At 61.3% G+C, this 24837-nt stretch overlaps 3 protein-coding genes across 3 annotated transcripts; all 3 read right to left on the reverse strand.

Moving 5' to 3' along the window:
* Positions 1-5740: 5740 nt before the first annotated feature.
* LOC308224860 (uncharacterized protein) lies at positions 5741-10776 on the reverse strand (the record flags this gene model as incomplete). The annotated part of the gene is made up of 8 exons (XM_080625162.1): positions 5741-6058; positions 6147-6236; positions 6343-7277; positions 7397-7576; positions 8031-8272; positions 8578-8969; positions 9128-9217; positions 9850-10776. The coding sequence occupies 8 exons, from the start codon at positions 10774-10776 to the stop codon at positions 5741-5743; spliced, it is 3174 nt and encodes a 1057-aa protein (XP_080481288.1).
* Positions 10777-14005: 3229 nt separating this feature from the next.
* TUSC2 (tumor suppressor 2, mitochondrial calcium regulator) lies at positions 14006-18893 on the reverse strand. The gene is made up of 3 exons (XM_080625521.1): positions 18645-18893; positions 18308-18428; positions 14006-16716 (listed from the first exon to the last, which is right to left on the reverse strand). Exons 1-3 carry the CDS (start codon positions 18794-18796, stop codon positions 16651-16653), a joined length of 339 nt encoding a protein of 112 aa, XP_080481647.1. The 5' UTR covers positions 18797-18893; the 3' UTR covers positions 14006-16650.
* Positions 18894-19390: 497 nt separating this feature from the next.
* On the reverse strand, positions 19391-24012 carry RASSF1 (Ras association domain family member 1; the record flags this gene model as incomplete). The annotated part of the gene is made up of 6 exons (XM_080625548.1): positions 19391-19537; positions 19702-19817; positions 20262-20556; positions 20637-20741; positions 22821-22942; positions 23763-24012. 6 exons carry the CDS (start codon positions 24010-24012, stop codon positions 19391-19393), a joined length of 1035 nt encoding a protein of 344 aa, XP_080481674.1.
* Between the last annotated feature and the right edge of the window lie 825 nt (positions 24013-24837).

Consider the following 24837-nt stretch of genomic DNA (forward strand, 5'->3'; position numbering starts at 1 on the left):
GAGCCGCCGTGCAGCTCCTGCAGCCACAAGTGACCAAGCACAGAGCCAGGGGTCAGAGCAACATCACCGCACGCGTGCCCCCAGGCGAGGTGAAGAACCAAGTCAGGGCTGGGAGCCGCGGGGCCCAGGTGACCCGAATCTGGGCAATTGCAGCCCATAAATGCACTCAGGGAACAGCCACCTGCTTGCGTTATGCTGGAGCTTTTCCCTGCCCTTCAAGCAGGCAATCCAAATACAAAGAGACTGTAAGGAAAAGCTACTTTAGGTAACTGGCAGGTAGAAGATCTTGTGTTCAAGTCAGTGCTGCTCCGAGTGAGCACAGATGACAGGCTGAGCTGGCATTTGGGTACCGGGGGCTTACATTCAAGCTTCTGGAGATAATTTCCGTAGGGGTTGGTATTTCACTTTTGAAATGGTAATCAGAGGCTTGAGAACAGTGTAATTATTATTAAAGTATAACATAATACTAAACAATAATAGAAATAACAAGAGATACATAAACCTACACATACCGAGCAACCTGAGCTCTTAGACAGTGATCAGCAAGCGGGTGCCACAAGCTTCCACTGCATTGTAAAGGGAATAAAAGACATTTAAAAGACCCACATGCCATCTATTTCATTTCAAGCCATACAGTTACTGCTGACGTGCTTTTGGGAAGGAGATTTATTTCTTCCAAGAGAGCTTTGTACTCGCTTATCAGATCCAAAGGCTCAGCCCCGAGGTGCAAGTGTTGCAGGAGGAGCAGTCTGGAAGAACCTGCTTTCCATCCTTCTGGTTTTAGTTTTATGACATCTGTCTAAAGCTCTGGATGAAGTGAAATGCAATGACAAATGATAACTCGTGGGGTTCTGAAACAACTCCTGGGGGCTCAAAATATGGTTGCTTTCTCAGTTGCCTGACCACAGGCATGGGCTGTTAATGCAAAGCCAAAACTGAAAACAGTATCTCAGTGTGTGACTAAACCGACTTTCAGCAATGTGGGAAATTTCCATCTTTACTGATTTCTGAAGTTTTCAGTTGGGGAAAAAGGCAGATGAGAACTTTTCTTATTGGCGAATTAACAGGCCTCTAAGTACAGACTTGCAGCTGAAAAGCCTGTGGATTGGCTGGGAGGGCTTTCTTCCATCTGTTTTGTGTAAGGCTTAACCTAGACCTTGCTATTCAGCTAAACTACTTTACGTCCTAGTCATATCAAAGCATTTAAAGCCTTCTTGCTATTAGCATCTTCATTCTAGACTGTAAAATAGTCTTTCTCGTTTCAGAGCGATCGGCAGTTCAATTTCCTCTGTTTGGGATAGTTAACCATAGTGGGTACTTATAAATTGGTTTTGGAGGTAACGTGGCTTAAGCTGACTAGGCAAAGATAGACTCAGTCGTGGAAATAAAACACTAGGCAATGTAAGGGCAGTTGTGACAGACTGCCCTTATTTCTTGGAGCAGCGTATGGAAAAAGTCTAGAACTCAAGTTTGTGTGAACCCTGAACGCAGTGGATGAGCGAGCTCTGAGCACAGCGGGTTTCTCTGTCACCCTGAGCACAGAAGACAGGAGCTGGTGTGACAGCACTAGAAGCACGCTCCACCCAAGAGATGTGGAACAACACGGAATGTAAAGCACATGAGGGCCTGGGGCTGCTGTCAGGCGGCTGCTGGCACCTCTTGCTTTGGCTGGTCTCCAGTGCGCTGCCGCCGAATGTGGGCTCGCTCCTGTGCTGCACGTGGATTTGCAGAGCACTGCACATTTACGAGGTGTAGCGTGGTTTTCAGACCTGAAAACACCACCCAGCAGATGTCCGTTGCTCCTAAGTTGTCTGCTGGCATGATGTGCAGGGCCTTCCTAGTCTCTATTCCTTGGAGTCTGGAGTAACACAAGTTAGATTACATGAAACTCAGTGTCTTGGGTGTCTTCAGGCGTACTGCAAGAGGGAAGGACTGAGGAACAGCTACATTAAGTAGGATGAATAAAACAAATCCTCTTACATATTTAGAATTATGATTTGGAGGTGACAAACTCTGTTCATGCCCAAGCTTGCATTACTTCAACAACAAGAAAAGGAGCTGGTTCAGGTTTCAGCCTCACTTTTCATTAAGGCAACACCTAAAGGCAGGGTTTCTTGCACTGCTTATGCAACTTCTCACCGTGTTAGACCCTTGTGCAATTCCAGAGGAAGCATCTCTTTCCTGGTGCCGATTTCAATGCTTAGTTCAGTTAATGGTTTGAGAGAACAGAAATTTCTATACTCAGCAGAACCCCAAACCAGCCCCTACCTGTGCACCAGATATTCAGAAGCTGAACACTTCAAGCATATTAAGTTACTAAAACCTCCAACCAGAAAGCTTGTAATACCTTCCAGGCAGAAAGACTGATGTTCGTAGTCATTTTCTCTGTATAAATAGCAAGGTGAACTTTGCTTGGGAGGAGTGTACTTGAAGTGTTAACTTAAATCACATTCCACATATGCAAAATACTAAGATAAAATTGTTTCCAACATTTACCAAGCTATCTCTACACCAGTTAATGCTGGACCAAAATACAATTTACGCCTAAGGATTTCAGAGGCCACCAGCTTGGCAAAGAGCGTGGCAATAACCCAGTACGTGTTTCTTCAGCCCATTGGTACCTTCTCAGATCCTTACTCAATGCCCTCAAAAGAAATGAACAAGTCAGCTATAAGAACTCTGCAAGTTCTGGTTATCGTTGGAGTCTGCACCAGTGCTGGAGATGCTCACGTGCCCAGGTTATTCTAGCCAGAGCATTTGTGTTGGGAAATGTTCTGTGAAAGACAATTGTGCCTTGCAGAGGTGGCTTTAACAGCTTGGATGCTCTTTCCCTACAGGCAACACCTAGTGACAAGAAAACAAAGACCACCGGGGCATTTCTGCAGGTGCCAGAGGCGCCGTTCCAGAGTTCGAGGATTCCAGGAGGCAGAATATGAGAGACAAAATAGAGAACTCTCAACTGGTTTATTAATAGAGGAAAATATAGGGGATCTAACAGGTACAGTAGCAGATGTTTCTGAAGAGTGTACATCTTGCCAACCTCAAGGTCGCTGTGAAGACGATCAGGAAACCAGCTCCGAGAATCAGTATCGCAGCGTGAGGTGGCAGGCTCAACCTTAGCGGGCGTCCAGCAGAGGCAACGTTGACCTGGGTGGAATGAGGTTCTGCATCCCCGCATCGCATGAGGCTTGGGCTTTTATACACACAAAACCACACACTCATTCCGAAGCAGGGGGCCAGCCTATGCCGGAAGAAGTGGCAGCAATATCTAGAGAGGTCTCCAATGGTCGAGACTTTTCCAGGGAGTTCTAAAGAGGAACTTTCTCAGTAGGAACCAAAGCAGGACTCTCTGGGGAGCAGCCAAAGCGGACAAACAGTACTTTTCTATCTTTGTGTGTTTCATCACGGACCATTATCTATTCTTCCTGACACAGGTGCCCAGCTGGAAAGCTTCCCAAATGGGCACTGCTATGGCCGACGCTGCAGACATCCCCGCTCCTCCCTGCAAACCCACTTCTGGCTGCAAACAGACACAGCACAGTCCTCTCCCTGCCTACAGCCCTTCAGCACAGCTTCATGGACTGCTGGGCTCTGCAGTCCCACCACCGGTGGCTCTGCAGGGCTCTTCAGCCAAGGGCTCTTCAGCCATGTCTCCCCTTGCCACTCCCTTCTGCCAGGCCCCCAGCATCGTCGTCTTTGTGACATCACCATGGTGCAGAACGGGCACCCCAGTGATAGGGGAGAGCACCCGCTGGTACCCACAGTCAGTCAGCACCAGCAGTCTCTCCTGGCTGACTGCTGGGACTGGTTCTGGTTCTCCAGGGCAGTGGCTGCCGAGCGAACCGTCGGTCCAGGGGTGACAGCAGTCATGGAATGGGAGCCGTCTCCCACACCAGCGCCATCCCTTTCTGCTCCGGATGAGCTGGGGCAGTCGGCAGACATGACTTCTGCCCGCCCTTCAGGACAGGGGGAAACAGCACCCTGTGAGGCAGCTGGAGCAGCGATACAGGAGGAGCGGGATGTGCGACCCGGCAGCGAGGGACACGACACCATCCGAATCCCTCCTCTTTCCAAGAGGAGCAGGGGCCACGCCAGAGAATTCTCAGGCCTCCGCTTTCCACAGAGGCTGTGGAAGATCCTGGAAAGCAGCGAGTTTCGGTCCATCTGGTGGAGTATGGGAGGAAAATGTGTGGCCATCGACAAAGGACTGTTCCAACAGGAGGTGCTGGGCAGGGTTTTCACCACAAAGAAGATGAAGTCTTTCATTCGGCAACTCAGCATCTATGGGTTCACCAAAGTGCACCCAGACTTCCAGAGATCTGCCTCCCTGCCTGAATTCCTGGCTGAGGAAGCAGCAGCCTCCTCTCACAGCGAGGTACCGCAGTTGCCCCGCACATCAACCGACGCAACCAGGCTTGAGGGGTTCCAGTCCTGGCATGCTCACAACTAACCCTTCTCCTCTGCTTGTTGCAGGTGCTCTACTACTACAACCCCAGCTTTAGCAGAGAGCGTCCCCAGCTGCTGGAGCAGCGCAAGACGAAAGCTGCCGTCAAGCGGAAAGCCCCGGGTGCAGCACAGCAGGAGGAAGAACATCCCTCCAGAAGCGCCCATGCACAGCCTACGGTGCACACACAGGCATCTCCACCCGCTAAGCGACGGGCTGAAGCACTTCCTAGCCCCAGCACTGCCCATCCATCTCCATGGATGAATATTGAGTTCATAGATAGAGATCGAGTTGACAGAGGGACCTTAAGAGAGTTCATAGGTATTGTGTTGCTCGATAGAGCTTAGGAGAGTTGACAGGAACTTAGGAGAGCAGGTTAGATAGAGCCTGGTAGAATTAATAATAAACTATTAAACAATAAATCTTCCTCAGTTGTCCTGTCCTCTTTGTACAGCACAACCCCAGCAGGAGTTCCTATCTCACCATCCAAACCCCAAGCAGAAGCAGGTGATCTGCCACCAGCTGAACCATTGCTGAGAAGAGCCCAGCCTGCTTTCTGAGCTCTCGAGAGTAAAAACCAGGCTGAGGCTTGCCCAGTGCTTGCACCCAGCATGCTCTTCCCCATGACACTGATGCGTGTGAGCTCCCCTCTTCGGCGAGACGTTCTCCAAGGCCATGCCAGGACACCAGGAGCTCACAAGTCCTGGCACTCTTCAGGTGACTCGGCTGAGCCATAGAACCCTGGCTCAGGTTTTACCACAAGGAGACAACTCGTTACTCAGTGACTGATGTAAGAACCTCTGAGAAGAGCATTTACCGAGACCCAGCTTAGCAAAGAGCCTTTAACTGAAGCATCTAAACTCGATGCTGCTTCCTGCGGCCCTTCCTGTCCACTGAGCAGGGGTTCATTTTATGGTGGGAGTAGCTGCATGCTGGGGGACAGTCCATGCTTTGCAGTGGTTTATGTTAACCAGCATAAGAAATAAGGGGTCCAGCCTGTACATCCCCGGTAAACACTGAGTGCTCCACAGCGCAGTCCCATCATGGAGAGATTGCCCACAGATAAGATCAGAGAACTGTGTATGTGACTCCCCCCCAAGCTGAACATCCAGACGCTAACAGCTTCACCTCAGCAGGGCCCTCCCACCCCCAACCGTGCCGCGGCAGAAGACAAGGATATGCTTGCGAGTGCCTACCGGTTTTATTGGCGGTGCCACGGTGGGGTCCCAACCCCAGAGTGTGGGTGCTGGGGCGCGAGGCGCTGTCACCCAGCCTGCCCCGCTCTCCCTATGCACCTCAGCTGGTGATGTCCTGGGTGTTGCAGCGGGGCCCCTGCCACTTATCGTAGCACTGGCACCTGAACTCCTCAGCCAGCCCCGAGGTGTGATCACCGGACTCCAGGCTCTGGGTCACCAGCCAGGGCTTGCCAGCTTGCAGGTTGATGGCAAAGCGGAAGGGGTCAAGGTGGAGGAAGCCCTGCTTGTCCTCCTTGCGCACGCATCGGCCCTGGCCAGAGCACAAGCTCTGGCTGCACAGATCAGTGCTGGCTGTCACATTGACGATGTAGTGGCCCAGTGGCCCTTCCACATAGTCCTTCAGCCTCAGGCACATCTCCTGCAACGGCGTATGATGTTACAGTCCTGTTGGTCAGGGAATGGGGGTTCTCTGAAGGCAGTGGCACAGTGCCAACCACCGCACTCACCTTGGAGTTGCTGTAGTTGAGGCTGCCCCAGAGGATTATGCCGGCAGCACCCTGAGCTGCGCTCTCCCCGATGGTGTTCATCAGGTCCTCCTGCACCCCGGGGAGAGGAAACGTCAACGCTGCCCAAAGAGCTAAAGATTCCCCGGCACCAACCCATCAGCCTGAGAGGTACCCACCATCCCCACATCCCCATCACCTGGGAAAGGAAGTCGACTGTGCCGTCAAAGGCAATCTGGGAGTAAGGCAGAACAGGGATGCCACCATCAAGGACACCACGCTGCACGGCAAAAGCCTCAGCCACACGGTGCCGGATGTAGGCAAGTGCCTTGTTGGTGCCGTTGAGGCAGGAGGGCAGGTAGATGCTGGGGTAGAGTGCACGACTGCTCTCCCAGAGCCACCACAGCTCCTTGTTCCTCTGCTGCTCCACCGCCGGGCACATCCCGGTGTAGGGCAGGCTGTCAAAGTCGTTGTTGTAGCAGTCAGGGAAGCCATAGAACCCCCAGTAGCTGTCGGAACGGAGGGTCTCACCCAGCTGCAGGGTCTGCTCCATGAAGTTGCGGGCGCTCTGCTCAAACTGCTGCTTGGCCGCCTCCTTCACCAGCTCGGGGGGCCACTGCGGGTGCTGCTGCCACACCAGCTCCTCCGACTGCTGCTGGTAGATGTCCATGGAGGCCCAGTTGCGGACCCACAGCGGGCGCCACTTCTCCCAGTCGATGACGGCCAGTCCGCTGTAGGCAGGGCTGGCCAGGGTGACCTTGATGTCCCGGGTGGCCTGCTGCAGGTGGGCCTGCAGGCTGGCATTCTGGGGGAGACCCCCGTTCACTGGCATCCCCTCAGATGTGTAGTAGGGGAGGAGCCCCAGCTCCTTGCTGTAGAACAGGGTGATGTCCTGCCCAGTGAAGGACTGCTGGTCATTGGCCAACACATCAAAGACCTCCAGGTTGAGGGTAACGTTGTACTTCTCGGCGCAGTGCTCCGTGGGGATGTTCCAGATGGTGACAAAGGGGCGGTTGACAAGGACAGGGCCAGGCTTCCTGGCGCAGGCCAGGGAAGGCAGGAGCAGCAGGAAAACCCAGCAGGACCACCCCAATGCCATGGTGCTGGTGTGCGCAGGATGTGTCCTAGAGCAGCCTGGGGAGAGCCAAGACAAAGGAGACCTGGGCAGACCTCGATAAAGGCAGACCTTTATCCCCAGGCCAAGCCGCGGCTGGCATTAACCCACACCCCTGTCCCCGAGCAGCGCCAGGCACCCGGGGGCACTTCGCCCACCTCCTCACTGCAAGTCCCCAACGTTATCAGTAGCGGGAGCCGGCGGGCCGGAGAGGGGACGGTAGCGTCCACCAGCCCCGGGCTAACAACTGTCAGCGGGGGGCCTGGCCGGGGAGGAATGCGCAGAGTCAACACTCGGTGATGGCCGGCGATGAGCTGGGCTGGAAAGACAAACAGGCACAGGAAGGGGTGGAGGGCAAGGTCACGGTGACGGACGTGGGCAGCGCGGAGCATCGGCCGTGAGCTGGCAGGAGGAGAGCACTACTGGGGGGAAACGCGCAGCACCGGGCAAGACCCGGCAAGACACAGCCTGGGACCGGCGGTGGCACCGGACGGCACCGTGTGGGGACAGCAGCCACCGCAGAGAGGGCCCGGTTTGGTGCTCTCACAGCACCGGCCGGCAGCCGCGGTATGCACCGTGCGGGAACAGCAGCCACCGCAGGGAGGGCCCGGTTTAGGGGAGCTCATAGCACAGAACGGCAGCCGCAGGAGGCACCGTGCGGGAACGGGCAGCGCCTGTCGGCCGAGGGGACACGGCGGGGACGGGGCCTAGCTCGGGGGCAGCCCCCCGCGGCACGGGGCTGCCCCGCAGGGCTGTACCCACCGCGGCCGTACCGCGCCGGTCGCTGTCCCGGTGCCACGGGCTCCCTGTGTGCACGGGGAACGCGGGGCGGAGCCAAACGGGGGCAAACCCGCTGGAGGCGGGGTTTGTGGGAACGGGCGTGGAGAAGCAGAGCGCGGGGCGGCCCCCGCCGCTGCCTCCACGTGTGTGGCCCGGCCCTGGCGGTGCGCGCTGTGCCCCCCCAAAACACCCCACACCCAGCTGACGCTCACCCAGCTTTATTCGAGGTAAAGCACTTCGGTGTGGGGCAGCGCACAGGGGCTCAGCACTACACAGCACCCGCTCCATGCGCCCATGCCCCCTCACCCCCATCTCTCTCCTTACAACAGGAGAGGCCCCCCCGCCCTCCATCCCAATGGTGGGCACCTGCTCCACAGCAGGGAGGGCAGAGGTAGGGCAACCACACTGTTCTACCCCTCGTAAGGGGCAGCCCTCCACATAACAAGCTGCCTCCCAGGCAGGGTAATCTTAAATAGGTTCCCTACACCACCACAGAAAGGGGGTGCCAGAGGGGCAGCTCAGTCCAAGAGGAGGTAGCACCAGCTTGCAAGCAGCAACAGCACCCCAAGTCCCAGTGGTGCCAAGAAGTCAGAGGCATCACTGCGGGGGCCAGCAGGCACCTGGCAGCCGCTGCCCTTCCAGCCCTGGTAGCAATGGCAGCGGAAGTGGGTCCGTAGGAAGAGGGTGTCAGCAGGGGACAGTTGGCCCTCGGCCCAGAAAAGGGGGCGCTGGGGGTTGTCCCCATCCCGGCGCTGCAGCTGGAAGCTGGTTGAGTTGAGGTGGAGGAAGACATCAGCGTTGCTGTCCTGGCGCAGGCAGCGGCCCCGGCCCTGGCACAGCGCTGTGCTGCAGAGCTGCGCCGCCGTCGTGACATTTACGATGTAGCGGCCCAGGTCACTCTCCAGGTAGTTCTTGAGGATCTGGCATGAGTCCTGGGGGAAGGGGGGTATGAGGGGCAATGCTGAGGTGCCCCAGGCAGAGAAGCATCCCAGATGGAGAAAACAACCCAGCCTCGAGCAACTCTGGGGGCAGGTGTCCTCCCCCTTCCCTCATCATCTGCCTCCCCAGGGGCACACTGACCCAAACCTACCCGGTTTTTGGTGTAGTCTGCGTCACCCCAGAAAATGGCTCCGGCTGCACCCAGTGCCGCACTCTCTCCAATGGTAGAGATCAGGTCCAGCTGTGGAGACAGAGCCCAGTTAGTCCCTGCAGACCCCAACACAGCACCTGTGCCCCCAGCATGGTGTGCTCCAAAGAGCCTGCTGCAAGGTCAGGGGGGCAAGACCCATCCCTATTCCAGGCCACAGGGAGAGGGGACTGTTCCAGCTCCTTGGCTACAAGGCTTCCCAACACTACCCTTCTCCTGTGGGGCTAAGCCAGCACAACACAGGAGCTGTGGGTTCATGTACCCCAGGGTCCTGCCTGCTGAGACCCCGGAGTCCTGTAGCACCTTCCATACACTTTCTTGGTGATGGCAACTATTTGTGCCAGTCCTGCTGCCAAATAACTGGCCCGTAACTGGTCTGTGCTGTGGGTCCCCATGCTGTGACCCCCCCTTGGAGGGAAGGCAGCAGGACTGAGCATCCTTCCTGCTCCCCAGGGTTAGCCCCGTGCCAAAGGGCACTGCTCCCCAGCCCACACGGAGCCAGCCAAACCAGTGTGCCAGTAGCACCATGAGGGCAGACATCAGACTTCAGAGCCACCCCACTCCGGGGGAACGGATGGCACACAGGCAGAGGCACCATCTCAGCTGACCCCAGAGCCCAGGCACACAGGTTTTGGGACGGTGACATCCTGGTGGCACAGCCCTACCTGGCTGAGCACGTCCAGCTTGCGGATGTAGGTGGGCCGGGTGTAAACAAAGACAGGCAGGGAATAGCCATCGTGGTGCTGCTGTGAGATCCGCATGGCCTCCATCACCCGCGCTCGCACAAACTTGCGGCTGTTGGGGGTGGAGGCCAGGAGCACGTCGAGGTAGATGGAGGGGTAGAGGGCCATGCTCTCTCTCCAGAGCCACGCCAGCTGGTCATTGCGTGTCTTCTCCACGTCCGGGCACTGCCCGGTGTAGCTCTCCTTGTTCTTGCTGTAGTCATGGTTGTAGCAGTCAGGGAAGAGGTAGAACCCCCACAGCTGCTTGGGTCGGAAGCTCTTGGCCACACGCAAGGTGCTCACCATGAACTGCCGGGCAGCTGACTCGAACTCAAACACGGCCTGCTTGTTGGCCTCCTCATGGGACCAGTTGAGCTGCCGCTGGTACACCAGCTGCTTGGACACCTCCCGGTAAATGTCCTTGGGCTTCCAGTTGCGAGCCCAGATGGGCCGCCACTCCTCCCAGTCAATGACAGCCAGGCCCTCCTTGGCAGGCGAGCGGATGTACTTGCTGATGCCCTCCTGGAGGCGTGCGAGGTGCTCGGACAGGCTGCTGTTTTGGGGGACGCCACCGTTGACAGCCACACGCTGGCTGTTGTAGTAGGGGTAGAGCCCCAGGCGCTCCTTGTAGAAGATGGTGAGGTTCTGCCCCACGAAGCCCTCATTGGGGGAGGCCTGCAGGTCGAAGAGGCTGAAGTCGAGAGACACCTGGAAGCGGGGCTTGCAGTCCTGGGTGGGCACGTTCCAGGCCACCAGGAAGGGCCGGCGGGTGAGCAGGGGGGGAGCCGCTGGCTTCTCGGGGGGCTGCTGGGCCAGTGCCAGCAGGGCCAGCCAGGGCACGGCCAGCGCCGCCGCGCAAACCCCGCGCATCCTGCCCGAGGGGCGCCGGGGCAGCGGAGAGCCGAGGGCCAGGCGGGGGCGGCTCTGCCCGCACCCCCCAAAGCAGACCCTGCCCCGAGCCCCCTCCCCACGCCCCCCGCCCGGGGCAGAAGGGCACCGGGGGAGTGCGGGCAGAGCCCCCGGGGGCTCGGCTCCCCGGGATCTCGGTCCCACGCGGCTCCGCCCGCTCCCGGTGCCGCGGGCGCCGGCGCTCCCTTTGTCCGCGGCCGGCACACAAAGCGCGGGGCGCGGCCCCGCTCGCCGCCCGCCTCGCTCCGCGCCTGCTGCCCTCCGGCTCACGCCATCCCCAGCCACGGGCTCCACCGGCGTCGCCGCCCCCCGCCGCCGCTTTTAAACTTCCCCGGCGCGCACCACCCGCGGGGGTGCCACCTCCTGCCACGGCCGGCCCCGCCCCGGGCGAGCAGCTGGACTCGCTGGCGGCGCGGACCACAGCAGGGTCCCGCGGGTGCGGGCCGGCGGCGGACCCACACACGCACGCACTCACCTCCGTAGGGCCGCGACTTCGAGCAAGGCGCGGCCGCCCCCCTGACCCGCCGCGCTTGGTACGGCCCGGGAGGCCCCGCCCCCCCACGCGGCGGAAGGAGGCGGGGTGGCTGGGGTGCCGGCAGGGGGCGCCGCGGGGTGCGGGGGGGGCGCAACAGGCTGCGGCAGTCGACGGCTGCGGGGAGGCAGAAAGGTGGAGACCCCAGGGCGGGGGCACCCCGAAATGGGGGGGGCAGGAAGGCGGGGGGGAGAGGGCCAGGGTGCTGGGGACCGCACGATCATGGTCACTCCACAACGGCGGTGACCCTAGGCTGGTGTCCCGGGATCGGTGGTGACCCTGGAACCACAGTGACCCTAGAACAGTGGGGGCCCTAGGCTGGTGTCCCCAGCTCATGTCCCCAGAGCAGCAGCGTCCGCAGGGCAGCGGTGTCCCCACCATGGTGGTGTCCCCAGGGTAGTGGTGTCCTGGAGCAGCGGTGTCCCTGGGCGCTGCTGTGCTGGGCAGGACGTCCTGTGCTGAGCCAGGGCAGCCGGTACTGACTCAGCAGCAGCCCCGCAGGTTTCCTGTCCAGGGGGACAAGGGGCAGCAGGGCTGGAGGGGGGTTTCCTTCCAGGGGCACCGCTGAGGCTCCGGCGGGGCCCCCCGAGTGGGCAGCAGGACAAGCAGTGCTCAGGGCGCAGCCATGTGGCAGTGCCCATGTCCTGCCCATCCCCTGCCGCTCTGACCGTGCAGTGCCAGGGGCCATCGGGGTGCTCCCGCGGAGGAAACGCCGGGGCTGGAGCCGAGGGTGTGCCGGGGCCGGCGGGGGAAGGAAGCAGGGCTGAATCTGCGGAAGCGCTCCCCAGCCACCCGCCTGCTCCCCGGGGAGCGGGTGGGAGCGCTGAGCCCGGCATTGTTCCGTGCTGGCCACCGGTGCCGCTGGTGCAGAGCCCAGGGCTGCGGGCACCCGCAGATGGCTCCTGTTAGTGGGACCCTCTTGGGTGTCAGCTTTGACTGCGAAGCTCCCACCGAGAGGGTGATGGTACCACCAGGGTTGTGCACAGCATCCAGACTGAACCCAGGCTGCACCCCACGGCTTGGCGCAGCCTGCAGGCAATACCAGGCACTGGGTGGGAGAGGGGGAGGGAAGGTCGTCCATGGGCCAGGCGTTGATTGCCAAAACCATTGGGAGAGATTGTGGGCAGCCAAGAAATCCCAGCGCCTGCGGGCACTGCCCTTCCCCTGCAGGCGGTAAACAGGCTCCCAGAAACGCCTAAAATTTTCCATCCTCCGCGGCCTCATGATGAAGGTAAAGCCCCGCCAGCAGCGGGGTGGCTGGAGGGGTCACAGCTTTCCACTGCTGCGAGGGCTGCAAGTCCTCAACACAACGCAGCTTCTCACTGCTGGGCTCCTCAGGAGGACTGGCTGTTACCTGCTCTGGTTTCCCTCCTGCCTTCCCGCAGGGAAGACCTTGGATTTTGGGAGGGAGCAACCGGACAGACGCAGCCTCCCCTTTCCCATCTCATCCCAGTAAATAGGAGATGATTTGAAGCTGTTCCCAGCTGGGCAGAAGAGGAGAAAGCGGTGCGGGGCAGCAGGAGGGCAGCGGCCGGGGCGAGGCAGCGGAGTGGTTGAGAATCCCTCACTGGTGCCAGTACCGGGCTGTTAGTCACATCCGCTCGTGCAACAGGTCCAGGCAAGCTGTGAGGAGTTCAGCTTGAGGACAGAGCAGCTGTGGAGCCAGGAACTGAGGTTGGCACCTGGATGTGCCCCAGGCTGGGGGCTGCCCTGCAGGCAGCAGGACGGGGATCCACTGGATACGGAGCTGCTCATGGGGTCAGGGAGCCACAGCCATCACCTGGGTTAACCTCACCAATCCGTGATGCCCTGCACAGCCACCCAGTCTTCCTCGAGGTCACCACGATGTGTCCCTCCTGGGGTTGGATCAATGGTCAAATGGATCTATGGATCAATGGGCAAAGGTCCCAGAGCCTTGTCCCCTGCACGCTGAAGCGCTGGCAGGACACGCCGCACTGCTCACTCATTACAGCTTTCGTCAGCGGCTCATTTCCGAGCCCACTTGTGCAGAGGAAATGATGAGAGGTGCCGGTGGCCGCAGGAAAACATTTGCAGGGCTGGTGGGGACAGGACGCGGGGCACAGTGAGATCATGCTCACCCATGGACAGCCGGCAATGGTCGGGAACGGGCGGCAGCCCGGCGCTGGGTCACGCCGGGTTGAGAAAGTCGTCAGGCCCCGGTGATTAATGAGGCAGGGATTTGGCAGGAATCGTGCGGGAGGAGCGGGCAGGCAGATCCTGCCCCCCACCAGGCTCACACAAAGGGATGGGGAGAGGCCGGCTTGAGGTTGGGCTGCCTGGGTCTTCCCTGCTGCCCCCTGCCCCAGGTCCCTCCAGATCTCCTTCCCCACATGGGAAGGCAGAGGGACCCAAACAGGAACATTACATATTTATATAAACACATTTTCATTGTGTATTTAAAGCAGCTACGAGCAGAGTCACAGCCTGACAAAGCCACCAACTCCTGCAAGCACCATGTGCCAAAGCAGATCCCCTTTACCACCAATTCAGCCACACAAGCACAAACCCCCCTAGCCTGGAAACCAAGCAGGCTGGAAGTACCAGCACCATAGAGCAAATCCCAGCTCCCCTCAGCTCTCCAGCATCCCCATCCTCTGCCCCACACCCCAGTGAGACAGCTCTTGGACTTGTGGGCTCTACAAATAATTTTATTGAAATTTAACAAAAGCAGACAGATGCACTGGGAGGAAGGACCATAAATAGTGTACGTTCCCCAACCCCTCGGGTCCTACCCACGCACTAGAGGAGCGAGGAGCCTAGTGTCAGTGAGTACGGTTCAGATACACATCCACACGGGACAGCACAACGTTGCACGGAAATCGTAAAAAAACCAGAAGAGAACCAAAAGGAAAACTTTCGTTTTTTTTTTTTTTGTTTCATTTTTTGCTTGCTCCAACACCACAGTGGACACAGATACTATTTACAGCGACCTTCACATTTTTAAGACCCCTCCACGTGCTCCCAAGGCCCTGCTGCTGCAGGAGGGGAGGCCTGGGGGCTGGCTGCTCAGGGACCAGCCTGGGAAGAAACGGGGCAGGACGCAGCTTGTTGGCAGCCTGTGGAGATTCGCTGCCGCTCAGCGACATGGGAGGGTGGGAGAAGATGCGTGTTTTAGGGGAAGCATGTTTGATGCCCTGGGGGAAGGGTGGACAGCCTGTCATGGAGGACAAAAGCATGCTTGCTAAGCTGGTCTCAGTCTCTTCTGCCCCCCGGGGTTCAGGCCCTGCCTTGCCAACAGATTTTTGGGTGGTAGCCAGGTGAGGGGCTCCCTGCTGGGGCAGGCAAGTGGCACCAGCCCCCTCCCCACTCCTCCTCTGCCTTTCCCCGTACCCAAGGAGGGTTTGGTGCAGCTTCCCGTACCCTTTGACCAGCAGCAGGGCAGCCTGGCCATGGCTTTCTCTCCTCTCCTCTTCCTGGTGACAGCAGATACTGCTCTCCTGAGGAGCTGGAGGAACAGCTTTCCCATGGAGATCCAGCCCAGGAGAAACTCGAGAGCAGGTGGTGCGAGTAAGAAACACTTCAGTGGGGACTGTTTTAAGACAAGACTCTTTCAAGCAAGCAGTAGAACAAAAGATGTCGGAAGAAGCGCCCAGCATCACAGTGTAGACAAGCTCCCTGCTGGAGCCCTACCCTCCTGCTTCCCTGATGGGTGGCAGCCAGCACATCCGCTTCACCCACCGTGCTCGCTCCTGTCAATGGGAACAGTGGGTGGGGAAGTGGAGGGAAGAGGTGGTGACAGGAAGACACCAACAGCCACACCACTGTTATCTCCCCAAAGCTTGGAATGTGGCCGTGTGCGGGCAGCTCTGGGCGGACGCAGGGTTTGATACATCCAACGCAGACACTGACAGGGCTGGCAGCCAAGTGCCAGCGGCTTAAATTAAAAATCGAGGTAGCGAACATCTGAAGTGCTTAGAAAGTAAGTAAGTTCTGGAACAAAAGAGGAGGAAAGCTGAGCCGGCAGCTGCGGGGAGTAGGCTCTGCCCCTGCTTAAAGCTGCGCCCACCACCAGTCCTCCTCCAGCCGCCTGGTCCAGGGCTGCAGAGCAGACAGGCAGTGGCTGCTAGCACTGGCGAGGACAGGCCAGGCCTTCCGCAGGGCTCGCACATAGGGATGAGAGGTCCTTTCAGTGCTGCCAAGATGACCTCAACCTTCTCAAGCAAGAGGAAAGAGGAGAAAAGAGCAGTACCTTCCGAGACAGAGCAGAAAGCCTCCCTGTAAAGTGCATCGTGTTTCTCCTCCTACTGCCAGCTGGCATGCATGAGGAACCATAGTTCACATTGCCAGGGAGATTTCCAAGCGAGGACCAGCACACCGATGGATTGTTTTCAGGCAATGGGGAAGGAAGAGAGGATTTCCTTCCTGCTTGGCCATGTCAAGGCCCACCCCACCAGGAGGATTGTCCAAGACAGTAATGGGGAGTGAGGATGTTACAAGGAGATGCCTTGCCAGCAGCACGGCCCTGCAGCAGGTGAGGGACGGTGCTCAGTGGGAGCTGGTTTGCTAACAGGAGAGACAAATCCACTGCAGAGCTGGGGACCTTACTGCCGCCAGCAGCAGCCACGGACCACGAGCATCTCCTGCAGGCAGAGTGACTGCAGGCAGCAGCAAAGCCAGCCTCCCCAGAGCTGGCATAAGCGGGGAAACACAGAGAGAGAAGAGACTGAGGTCCAAGGTAGTGGCATCTGATCGCCGTTCCCTTCCCAAGAGAAGCGCAGCAGCCAGCCAGGTGTGCTTCAAGACCAGTCCCTCCTTGGCCTGCCCCATTTATCCTTCATCAATGGACCCATCCAGAAGACCATCACATACCACCCATGTCAAGCGACATGTGGCAACACTGGCCGTCTATACAGCAGGCCCGAGGGAGCTTGGGGGCCCAGGCAGCACGTTCCTTTGCCCTGGCTCTCCCTGGGCCACATACCTGAGAAGAGGGGATTTTCTCTGGTGAGAAGTGCAGGCTCGCTCTCCCTTTAACAGCTCAAACACAGCAGCTCGTTTGCAGTTCCAGTTACCCATCAAACGTCGGCTAGAGGCTACAAAAGGTATTTTTTAGTCTTCTGACTCAAGCAAGGATGTTTTTAAGCGGTCGTTGCACGAGGTCACCCATCTCCTGCGAGGAACGATTGCCAGCCAAGCCAGCCCAGCCTGCTCTGTCCCGCCTCACCTCCGGGCGAGGGGAGAGCAGCGGTTCCTGCCACACGCCCAGAGTCCTCCTCGGGTGGGAACACAAGGCAGCCTCGCCTGGTGAGGCTGGGGGCAGTGGGGCAGCAACGTCTGGCAACTCACACCTCGCAGATGATCACCGGGAAATCCACGTGAATGCGAGGGTGCTCTAGTTTCACTATGCCCTGAAAGAAGAGTCAGAGTGGTGAGCGCAAGAGAACACTGGAACAACAGCCCTGAGCCCTGCCCTGCAAGTCACCCTGTGTGACAGAGGACACTTCACCCTCGAGGAACAGCAGTCCACAAAGCACCGTGACACCAGGTACGCCTCAGCAGCGGCATGCAAAGCCAAAGCACTTTGCCCTTCAAAGTAGTCCCTGGAGAGGCAAGGGCGGCACGGCTGGCTGCCACACATGGCGGGTCCAGAGCTCAGCAGGGCGAGAAAGGAGAGAGCTGCTCTGCCAGGCACTGCCCGTGCAGCAGCTGGTGCGTGACTGGCAGATATTGCCCGTCTGCGCTTTTCATCCGGCACCTTTCATTCACAGGATTTAAACGAATGAAAAGAGCTCTCTGAGAGAAAGCAGCCAGGGCAGCTGGCACACAAGAAAAGCAGCTTTCTATCCAAAGGGGAGGCTGCTGAATGCACGCTCCCTCCACGCCAGCTACAGGCGCCTTTCCCATCCTCCGTCCAAGCCTTCTCCTGTTACTGTACCGGGAGGACCCGCTGGCAGGTGGGAGGCTGGGGGTGGAGGGGGGAGCAGGGCTCAGGGCTGGGCCTGCACCCGCAGGGCCAGAGAAAAGCCTGGGGTAGCAGAGGGCTGTTAGTGAGTGCTGGTCCCTGCTCTTTCTGGCTCAGCCAAGCTTTCCAACAGGATGAGTTTCAACCCACATTGATGAGGAGTCAGTCTCACAGCCCAGGCCTGTCTCTGCGAGCAGAGCAGCCTGGAAGCCCCTGACTCCCATAACTGCCTGTGCAGTGCTTAGAGAGGTCCCATCCCACTGCAATGCTATCCACCCCTCAGAGCACACCAATGGCTTGCCCAGGCACTCACTAGAGCTGTACCTTTCTGCTTACTTAGGAAAGATTCCTTCAAGGACTCTCTCCACTTACGCCCACAGAAGCTTTCCTATCTGCAGGCTATCCTTCTCCTGCACTGAGACTCTTAATTCGTGCCCCAGACCCTGTCCAGCTTCATCCCAGTTGCTTGTTTCAAGAGGAGACTTTTGCACTGAGATGCAAAACACACAGCTGTCAACATCTCTCCCACTACCAAGCAGCCAGAAGAAAGTGCACACTCATGTCAGCAGGTGATGGGCTTCGGCTCATGCTCCTGAAGCCAGGGCCTGGCCCTCCACAGAGACCTGACACTTGGCTGAACAAGCACAGCTCCCCACACCTCGAGGAAGGTGGTAGGCAATTGGACGCCACAGCCATGCAGGGCTGCCTGGCACTCTGCACCCCACAACACGCAACCAGCTGAGCTGCCTTCCCCAGCCAGGCAGCTACAAAGGGCTGGGGCTCTGCTTCTCTCTGGGAAGTGGGGCTGGAGGGCATCACCAGCTCTCTGTCTCCTGCTACAGCCTAAGGGGCACAAGTGTGAGCCTGGACACGCAGGAGTCACAGCTCTGAGGGAGAAGCTGGGTGGAGCTGAAAGCTGTTGCCTTCCCCAGCAAGAAGATGCCCCGAGAGAGAAGACCAGCAATCAGAGGCCCCTGCAAAGCTGGAACTTCAGCTGTCACCGTGGCACTTAGGCACTTCCTTTCCTCTCACACTACCTGAGGTATCAGGTTCTTGTGGATCCTCTTCAGCTTGGCGCGCTTCCTCCCGTTCTTGGTAACGATTGTCTCCTCGTAGAACTCGTGAGCCAGATCCCCATCCTCATCGTAGTACATGGAGCTGCCGAGAGGAGATGGGAGGCGGGCAGGTAAGAGCCTGCCGGCAGCTCCCGGCTTCCCGTGCCCGAGCACCACCAGCCCTGCGAGGGCGGCAGCGCCCCCCGCTGCCCGGGGCTGCCCTCCCGCTGCCCCGCCGTGCAGTGCTCGGGTAGACCCCGCAGCGGAGCCCCCCCGACTCCCCCCCGCTGCCATGGCAACCGCCGCCCCGGCCTCTCACCCGCGGCGTGTGAAGACAAACGGGGTGGCGGCGCGCGCGGCCCGCGCCCGGGCCAGGGCCTGCTGCCCGCCGGCACCCTCAGCGCCGCCGCCGCCCGCCGCCGGGGAGGCGAAGGGCCACAGTCCCCGCGACTTGGAGCCGCTGGTGCCCATGGCGCCGGCGGGGGCGGCGGGAGCGGCCCGGCAACACCAACCGAGCGCCTCCCTGCGTGCGCCGCCGCGCCGCTGCGACACTTCCGGCGCCCGCGACACCTCCCGCACGTGACCCGGGAGGGGCGGAGCTGACTGCGTCACGTGAGAACGGTGAGGGGCGTATCCACCTCCCCGCTTGGCGCCGGCGGGAACTTCGGAGACACGGTTTCGAGCCCCGAAGCGGACCGATACCACGTGCAGGCACCCACTGCTCGGTGGCATCGGGGGGTCCTGTGTCCCTTCCCCGTACCAGCCCCCCCCGCAAAGATAAGCCACAGACCAGGCCTCGTCACCAAGATGCTTTTATTGGTGCTCAACGCCCTGCTTCCCCCCAGGGACACTTGCTCCGCCCCAGGGACACCCATTTTATCCCGGGGACACCTACTCCCCTGGGGACACCCATTCCCCTAGGGACACCCACTCCCTGGGCCAGCCCCGTGGGGGCTGCAACGGTGGGTCACGGGGTGCCCCACTCCATCCCCCCTCCCGGTGCCCCCACCCGCCTGCGGGCGAGGGTCCCAGTGTGCTGCCTGACCACCAGTGCAGATGGCATGGTCACCCTGGTGTGTATGTGGCCAGAGCCTCCTGCATCTTCTGCCGGCAGCGGGCGTAGCGGTGCCGCAGCCGGCGCACGTGCTCCTCCTCCTCCCGCTGCAGGATGCGCAGGAAGTTGTGCAGCTCCGGCAGTGTGAAGGCATCCCACTGCGGGCACATGGGCTATGCCACAACGGGGACATGGCGTGTCCCCCCATGGTCATGTCCCCCCAAGGCCACGTCTACCCAAGGCCACATCCCCCCAAGGCCACATCCCCTGGTCCCCCCCATGGCCACACGCCACCAGTCACTTCCCCCATCCCCACACTCACATTCACCTCCCCGGTCTCATTCTCCTTCAGGACGAAGCTCAGCACCTTCTCGCTGGGGCCAGCCAGCAGCCGCAGCCGCAGGGGCTGCTCCTCGTCAGCCAGCTTCCGTAGGTACACTGAAATGGCAGCCAGGCGTCATGGGGGGGACAATGCCACAGGGACATCACCACCATGGGGACGCTGCCACTATAGGGATGCTGCTACCAATGAAGATGCTGCCACTATGCAGACATCACCACCATGGGTGGGGACACATTGCTGCCATGGGTGACATGGGCACGACAGTGACACTGCCGCCAAAGGGGAATGCCACTGCTACAGGGATGCCGCTGACATGCAGATATCACCATAGGGACATAAACTGTCACAGAGGATAGTGCTGTCATGAGGGACACCCCCACAGCCACTTAGGACTGCCGAGGGGGATACCATCATAACAGGGACACTGCCACCATGGGGGATGCTGCCACCTGGGGATATCACCACCGTGAGGCTACCACCACTGAGGGGAAACTGCCACAGTGGGGCCACAGCTATGGGGACAGGGCCACCCCCAGTACCTTGCTCATCCTTCTCGGACCTCTCAAAGAGGGCGAACTTGCGGGGGTTGTCGACGACGGTGAACTTGCGGAGGAGAGCGTCGATGACCTCGCTGGCACGCGTGTGTGAGAGGATGTGCAGGTGCTTCACGGTGCCCTTGGGCAGGTAGAAGGATGTGCGACGCTTCACCCCCTGCGTGTGCGGCCCCGACCGTCCCGTCTGCAGCGCGGGAACACGCTTGGTGGCTGGCACTGAGACAGGGCGCACCAGCTTCAGCTGCACCTTGATGAAGCCGGTGTAGGAGCCATCCTTGTTCTGGGAGACAACGGTGAGGGGGTGAGCAGGGCCAGGACAGGGCACTGGGATTCCCCTGCAGCCCCATGCCAGCCCCGTACCAGGCTCATGAAGAGGTTGCTGTTGATCTGGCTGTTGTACTCCTTGATCCGCTGCTCCACCTGTGTCTGGTCCCACTCTGCCTTCTCCCACTCGCTGGGCTCATCCTACACGACAGCAGCCGGGCTGAGCAGGACCCCTCCGCCGGTCCCCGCATCCCGCGGCCCCCAGCCCACCTCAAACACGGTCTGACACACACACACACACAGGCGGTTGCGCGGGGTTGCATCAGCCCGGCTGATGAGCTCACCGTGGCTCCAGACCGGCACCAGCCACCCCCAGGCCCTCCTCCCTGGGCTGCAGGGATGGGTGAACCCGCTGCGAGGACACCCCTCCCGGCAGCCCAGATCACAGAGGCGTCCCCAGGGCAGAGCGCTGGCAGCCGCCAGCCCGGCACCACGGCAGGCACCCCGGGATTCGCCCATGCTGCCGGCACCCCACTTCAAAGCGCCGGCCCCACACAGGGGAATCCAGGCTCAGCGTCCCACCGCCGGCACCCACTAACGAGTATCTACATGGGGCCGAGGAGCACCCAGGGCTCCTGGCCCCAACAGCCACCCGAGGGCATGCGGGTACTGCCGGACCCGGCTGGGGTCCCCACGAGGGGCTAATGCTGGCACCCCTAACCACTGTTCTTCACTCCCTCCGGGAGGACCCAGCCCCGGGGGCCATGAGGCCGCCGTGCCAGACAGCAAAGCCTCACTCAATCCACTGTGCCTCCCTCGCCGCACAGCGCTGCATCTACCCCCCACAGACAGCCCCACAGCAGGGCCATGCTCAGCCCCCAGGACAGAACTGCCTGCACCCCATATTTCCCGCACTGCCGGGCAACAACTGCCCCCCCTCGCCTGCCCCCAGCACCCGGTGGGGGTTGCGCTCCCCCCGGCTGACGTCACCGCATCCCCCCGTTACGTCACGCCAGCGGCCCGGGACCGACCTGGCGGCGGCGCGGGCGGCGGCCGAAGGAGGTGCGGGCGGTGTAGAAGAGCTCGGGCTCGGAGTCGGAGTCCTCCTGGCTGCAGTAGCCGCTGCTGGCAGTGCTGCCCCCCGTGCCCCCCGCGCCGCCCCGCCGCAGCGCCAGAGCCGCCACCGCCCCGCAGCTGCTCCCGGCCCCGCCGCCCCGCGACCCCGATCCGGACCCGGCCACGGGCACGGCAGCGGCCACGGCCCGGGCCGGCCGCCCCACGGCCCCGCCGAGCCCGCGGGCACACGGGCACACCCGGCCCCGCGCCAGCCCGGCAGGTCCCCGGGCTGAGGCCCGGCTCTGTCCGCTCCCGGCTCGGCTCAGCCCGGCCCCGGTTCCTATCTCTGCTCGGCTCAGCCTGCTCCCGGTCCCTGTCCGGGCTCGGCTCCGCTCGCTCCCGGTCCCTATTCTGGCTCGGCTCAGTCTGCTCCCGGCTTGGTTCAGCTGGGTCCTTGTCCCAGCACGGCTCAGCCGGGCCCCGGTCCCTATCCCGGGTCGGATCAGCTCGGTCCCGGTTCTTGTCCCGGCTCGAGTCAGCTCTGTCCCAGTCCCTATCTCGGCTCGGCTCTGCCCGTTCTCTATCGCAGTGCCTGTCCCCGTCCCGGCTCGGTTCAGCGCGGTCCCGGTCCTTTCCCCGGCTCGGCTCCGCCCGGTCGCTGTCGCGGTCCTGTCCCGCTCCCGGCTCAGCGCGGCCCCGGCCCCGCCCCGCCCGGGCCGTGGGGGTGACGCGGGCCGGGGGCGGCGCGGCGCGGCCCCGCTTCCGGCGGTGATTTCAGCCGCTCCCGGAGCCGCCGCTCCAGGCCGGGCCGTGCCGGGGCATCGGCGGGTCCGGGGGGCACGGAGCGGGATAGCGGAGCGTGGGCTCGGCACGGCAGGGTCCGGCACGGCTCGGCACAGCCTGGACTGGCAGCACGGCACAGCACAGCACGGCTGACACTTAACAGCATGGCATCGCCCGGCATGGCACGGCACAACACTGCCCAGCCAGCGTGGTCCAGCACATCTTCACACAGCACAGCCCAGCAAGGCTGGGCACAGCCCAGCATGGCACATCAAAGCCCCGCATTGCCCGGTACAGCCCAACACAGCCTAGCCTGGCACACCATGGGTACAGCGTGGCACAGCACTGCCGGCGGGAGATGCCATGGCCTCACCCCCAGCCCGGGCAGCCCCCAGGGTGGCCACTTCCCGCCCTCCCTCACAGACCCGGGCCCGGCCCTACCACGTTGGTGTCCTTCTCCAGCGCCTGCTCGTTGCCATCATCCTCGTCGCCAGCACCCGGGGGGCCGCTGCAGTCCAGCCGCACCAGGGCCCGGCACCGATAGTGGCAGGTGAAGCTGCAGTCTAGGGACAGGGACGGGACCAGTGTCACCACCATGGCCATGGGTGTCAGGGTCACTGACTGTGCCCGGGAGGGTACTGGTGCCTGGTGGGACAAGGGCTGGTGTCTGTGTCAGTACTGGTGCCCAGTGCCGGCTGCCTGCCCATGCAGTGTGGTGCCAGAAGCCCAGGGAACAGCACCCACATGGGACATGGTGCTGCGCAGGTACCAGAATGCCCATGCTCCCTGCCTGGGCTGCTATTGTGGGTGCCTGATGGCTGGGATGCTCAGTGCCCGGTACTGGGATACACAGTGCCTGGTCCCAGGCTGCCTGATGCCTGGTGTGGGTGCCCAGTACTGGGATGTTTGGTGTCTGGTGGGGATATTTGATTTGGGGCTGCCACTGCCTGGTGCATGTGCCCAGTACTGGGATGTCCAGTGCTTGGTGGAGGTACCTGGTGTCCAGAGGCCCAGTGCCTCTGTACAGTGCCTCCCAGCACAGGGATGCCCAGTACTCAGTGGGGGTGCCAGTAGCAGGATGCCCGGGGCCTATGGGGCGTAATCAGTACCAAAACTGTCAGTGCTGGGATGCTCAGTGCCTGGTGCAGGTGCCCAGTACTGAGACGTGTAGTACCCAGAGGGGGTGCCCAGTTCCAGGATGCTCAGTGCCTGTTGTGGGTGCCTGGTGCCAGGATACCCATGCCCAGTAGCCGTTTCCCACCAGGATTCCCGGCGGTGGCGATGCCCGGCGGGGAATGCCCTGTGCCCGGCGAGGGAGCCCGGTGGCGGGATGCCGGTGCCCGGCGGGGGTGCGGGAGGCCCGGGGCGCAGCGCGGTACTCACGGCGGCACTGGAGGCTCTTCCTGCCACCGCCCCAGACGAAGTCCCCGCAGAGGTCGCACCAGGTGTGGAGCCCGCGGCGCCGCGGCTCGAAGCGGTGCCCGGCGCCCGGTGCCGCCGTCAGCCGCGGATCGGGGTGCGCGCCGGGGCCGAGCCGCCGGGCCGGGCTGATGCGCAACGCGTTGGTCCGCTCCAGGCGGCCCCGGCCCGGGCGCGGCTCCGGCTGCAGCTCCCGCAGCTCGATGAGCTCCATGGCCCGGCGGCCGCGGGCGCTGCGAGGCGGCGGGGTGGGGGCCGGCACCGGGGAAGGGGCCGGGGCGGGGACCGGAGGGGCCGCCCCGTCCGGGCATCGCGGGGGAAACTGAGGCAGGAGCGGGAAGGATGGGGGAGCCGTGCAGCGCCCCGGGGTCCCGACGGGCTCCCCCGGTCCCGGCGCGCCCGGCAGGGCGGGCTGGAGGCGGGGATGAGGCTCCCGGAGCTGCTGCCGGGGAAGGGGGCGCCCAGCTCCGGCAGTCCCGCTCTCTCCGGCGGGACCGGGGCAAGCCTCGCTCTGGGACGCAGCTTCTCAGGGGGGCAGGGGTTTGGGAATCTCTGGCAGCTGGTGAGAAGCAGCCAAAGCACCGCCGGACAGCCCCTGTGCTCCGCCTGGCCACAGCCGCAGCCGTGCAGCCCCAGTCCAGGCTGCTTGGCCGGACAGAGATGGTTTCCTGCCTGCTGTCGTGGCTCCTGCAGCGGCCGCGCTGTGCAAAGCCTGTTTCAGGGTGTGTGCGTGCATGGGCTCACACACCCCATCAGAAAAGGGGTTCAGCCCCGGCAACCTTTCCCAGCTGCGCTCAGACCAAGGCTTCAGCCCTTTGGCAGCGGCTACTGGCGGGGAGAGGGGGTCATGCACCCCAAGGCAGCACAGGCCAGCAGTAAACCCTGCAGGGATGCTGGTGAGCAGGGGAGCAAGCTCTCAGTGCTAAGTCACATCTACCGAAGGGGGGGATCACCCCTGCATGATGGCATATCACGAACACCCAAGAAACTCATGTGCTCAGCGAGGTGCTCGTGCTAACCACATCCTCTGCTCACCACG

This window comes from Psittacula echo (genome assembly GCF_963264785.1).
Source record: "Psittacula echo genome assembly, chromosome: 9".
NCBI lineage: Eukaryota > Metazoa > Chordata > Aves > Psittaciformes > Psittacidae > Psittacula > Psittacula echo.